At 42.1% G+C, this 3,998-nt stretch overlaps 1 protein-coding gene across 1 annotated transcript; it reads left to right on the top strand.

Moving 5' to 3' along the window:
- The first annotated feature begins 1,964 nt into the window (after nucleotides 1–1,964).
- LOC124686816 (oxoglutarate dehydrogenase inhibitor-like) lies at nucleotides 1,965–3,153 on the top strand. Its single transcript, XM_047220708.1, has 4 exons — nucleotides 1,965–2,319; nucleotides 2,440–2,507; nucleotides 2,601–2,811; nucleotides 2,921–3,153. Exons 1-4 carry the CDS (start codon nucleotides 2,076–2,078, stop codon nucleotides 3,052–3,054), a joined length of 657 nt encoding a protein of 218 aa, XP_047076664.1. The 5' UTR covers nucleotides 1,965–2,075; the 3' UTR covers nucleotides 3,055–3,153.
- The last annotated feature ends 845 nt before the right edge of the window (nucleotides 3,154–3,998 follow it).

Below are 3,998 nucleotides of genomic sequence, written 5' to 3'. Positions count from 1 at the left end.
ACTATATATCGCAACACACACTAGAAATGTATTAAATTATTTGAAACGCCAACTTGATCGATCTTTTTTACAGTAACAACCCTAACGACACTCCCATCGGAAGCAATTCGCATACCAAATAAGGTGAAACAAAATAGCATGTGTGTGCGCGACAAGCCATGCTACAAATAGTCAAATGCATATTAGCATGTACACATAGGCTTTGTCAACGGCTGCCTGAGATTGATGTCACGTCAAGTGCTATTTTGAACATCACTTACCTAGCTGATGATGGTCATCTAGTTTTTCTGCATTGTTCTAGATGTCATCAAGTTGTTTGTGGCAATATCCGAATACAATTATGACCAATTACAATTTTCTATTACACTTTTAGAAAATAACAACATAATAATACACTAGCAGCTGTCAACATATGTTTTCTTCTTGTATAATCTATGCAAATTCAAGTTGGAAATGCGGTTGTTGTTCTTGTTGCTCGAGCTCATGTTCCTTTTCAAGGCTCACAAAAGATCATCTGTATCCATTAAAGTAGCTAGTGTTGGGACAATGATTGTTTGATCGATTATTATGTTGTTGATTTCGATCATACACTTCAAGATATGTGCAAACATAGCTATTTGTCCTAACATTTCCAATCTTGCAGGCATTGTATCTTAAATTGAGTTGCTTATATTTCCCCATTACACTTGACTATTACTGACAGGAAATGTTTGGCACTTAAGTTTGTTTGCAATATAAGCAAACATATGATGACGCTTGTCTTTTCACAGCGAAGCTAGAACTGATTACAATTGAAAGTACATCACTAATTTTAAACATCAACAACTGAAAATCACTAATACTTAATTCGAAACATACATTGCAAGAAAAAATACATTTGGTGTTTCCTTTTCCAAAAACAACCTGAATGCCTCTTAAGAGTTTTTGGTTAGACAAAATCCATCGAGATTAGAGAGAAATAATAAAAGAGAAATAACATGTTTTCCTATAATTGTTTGTGCCACTTATATGAATTACAAATGTATGTATGCAGTTGTGTCTATTTTAGATACCTCAAATATCATGGCAGAGAGCTCTAAAGTTGATAAAGCTTTCTAGAGTAAATACTTGTATATATCTTAGGTGTAAGTAAATAGAATATATAATAATGATTAATGTATACTAAGGTTTTCATTTTGTTTGTTGGTTCACTAATGTCCAAATTATGCCTTTGACGTTCACATTACCAACAATGTAGGCGTCCAAATCTCATGTGTGGATGTGAGAATGCACTATTAATTAACATAATTTCATGGGGAGATGGCATTTTCTCGATGCACAAATACAACACAAAAGTTGTGATGATCGGTGAATAGTTCTACCAATACTTGTTATTTAGATCATCATAATTGTTTTTCTCTTGTCTAGCCTCACTTGGAAATATTTTTCCATGAAGTATAGTAGACTTATTGTGCATTATGAATTGCTCATGCTAAATAAATTGAAGTTATAAATATAGTTATGGGAAACAAAGAGCTCCATGGCGGCGGGCTTCCCAAACTAGATACCGTCATAGACAGTGGACACCAACATGACGATTTTAGGGCAATGAATGTGGATAAGTGACGTTAGAGGGTTTTTTGGAGAGAGGGGAGTGGGAGGTGGCGATGTGGATTAGAACAGAAGAAACGTGTCTCGGAGACGAAGAACGTGGGAGAAGTGTCACGAGGGACATGGATAATGACCTTTAAAATCATGGCCACTTGTTGCATGAATAAACAACACACGTATGGAAGAAATTTCTTGCTCAACGCCACGAAAATTGTAACAAAAAATATTTTGTTAGTTTTCTTTCAATGCTTGCACATCAAAGATTTACGACGAGTAGGATTTTCGGCTGCGAGGAAGAGATAGAAGAAAACAGAACAAGTTAACCACAGCCACAGAGAAGAGCGAGGGAGGTTTGGGCAGGATGCACCTACCCATCCATCGCAATCAGGATCCTTCTATCTCCTCCAGTGATGATCGTCCCACTCTCTGCCTGAGCAACACACGAATTTTATCCATCCATCCCTGACTGCTGCTGCTCGTCGCAAATGGAAGCGGCAGCCGCTACCTCTTCCCCCTTGCTGTCGCTCTCTGGCGCAAGGAGGTCGCCGACCCTTCTCCGCTGCTCCCCGGCGTCAGCTAGGCCTCCTCCCTACCGATGTAGCTACTACACCGGCGCAGAGCGGCAGCTAGTCTACCTCGCCAGAACAAGCAGCAGGGGCTTGTCTTTGAGGTGCTCCGCCGCCGCCGCCGGCAGCACGTCGACGGAAGGATGGCTTCTCGAGCCCGCAGGTTTGCCAGCCCAGTCTCTCAGTTTCTTTCTTTAGAGTTTAGACGCGAATGAACCGATATGCCTGCTCGCATTCAAGTGTTTCATTTGGCTACAGCAGTTGACTTTGATTAAATTTTCAGGTGACGGCGACTGGAAACACATCGGCTACCGCGTCGAGCGCCGCGGTCCGATCGAGATCACCTCTTCTGTACGTGCTCTCGCCACAAACGCCGTCCTCAGCAGAGAAACCATTGTCGATGTTGTTTACCGCTGACAATGTGATGGCTCCCTATCTTCCCAGGACGTGGTGACCGTGGGCAGGGTTCCAGAGAGCGCTGACATCGTCATCCCCGTCGCGACAGTTTCCGGCGTGCACGCTCGGCTGGAGAAGAAGAAAGATGGTAGCCTAGTGGTGACAGACATGAACAGCACCAACGGCACCTACATCAACGAGAGGAAGCTGGTGCCAGGGTTCCCCGTGGCCGTCAACTCCGGGAGCCTCCTAATCTTCGGTGCCTACTAACCTCAGTTCACGTATCCCTCCAGATCACATAGGAGTACTAGCATTCTTTGACTTCTAGGTGGTCTTGCTTGATCGATGCTTTGTTGTGTCTCACACAGGTGACATTCACCTAGCAATGTTTCGTGCGAGAAAGGCGCTATTCCAAGTACCTGCCGCAGACGAGACAGTGGAAGATAACGAGCAGGAAGTCAACAATGAGGTACTAGCAAGCGTAACTGAAGAAACAAGCTAAGCTACCCTACATCCCAAATATGGGAGGAAGATGTATATCTGTAGCTAGAAAGGAGAAAACTTGATGTCCCGAATAAAAGGTAACTGAGGCATTGCAAAACTGTATTGTACTTGTAGAGGTAAAGCATATTCATCAGGCTTTGCTAAGTCACAAACGCGAGACAAATCCAAAACCTGACCATCCCAGACATCTTCTTTTTTAGTGCACTGACTGAGTTCATATTCTGCATGAAGATCCAATGCCAGAATAGGACACCAAAGCAGAAGCTCGTTGTCTAATGAGCAAAGTTTCCTTCCAAAGAAATGCCAAGCGCAATACAAAAAAGCAAGGCTGTATGGTCTAAATGTTTGACGAAATAAACATATTTCTTCTATTCCATGGCTCCTATCCCATGCTCAAAAAAGACGATGCCTAGCAGTTTGTCCCAGAAACTAGCGCAACACATCATCACCTCATACACTAAGATGTCAACTGCAGTAGCCCAAGAATTGCCAAAGAGACCCAACAAAATACTGCGGTGCTAAACTAATCTAGGTATAACTGCTTTAGTGAAAGCAACACGAAAGGATAAGAATCAAGTTGCAATGAACCAGCAAAGCTGGGAAAGGCAGCAGAATGTTATGTTAATCACGATCACCTTCTGTAGACAGATCATATAACCATGCAGGAGCTCTCACATGATCACCAGTCAACAGGAGAAAGAAGAGGGCGTAAATAATGAGTCGACTATACATCTAAGCACACGGGTACAACAATACATACAGCAGGAAAACAGGTTGATGTCCCAAATAAAAGGTAAGCACTGCAAAATTGTATTGTACTTGTAGAGCAAGCATATTCATCAGGTTTTGCTCAAGTCACAAATGCAAAACAAAACAAAAACTTGACTATCCCACTAGTAGGAAAAGCCTCATCAGTAGCGCACGAAAATTTGATTCTGTGGC

Source organism: Lolium rigidum, chromosome 2, assembly GCF_022539505.1.
Source record: "Lolium rigidum isolate FL_2022 chromosome 2, APGP_CSIRO_Lrig_0.1, whole genome shotgun sequence".
Lineage (NCBI taxonomy): Eukaryota > Viridiplantae > Streptophyta > Magnoliopsida > Poales > Poaceae > Lolium > Lolium rigidum.
This window is presented reverse-complemented; position numbering and strand designations above follow the sequence as displayed.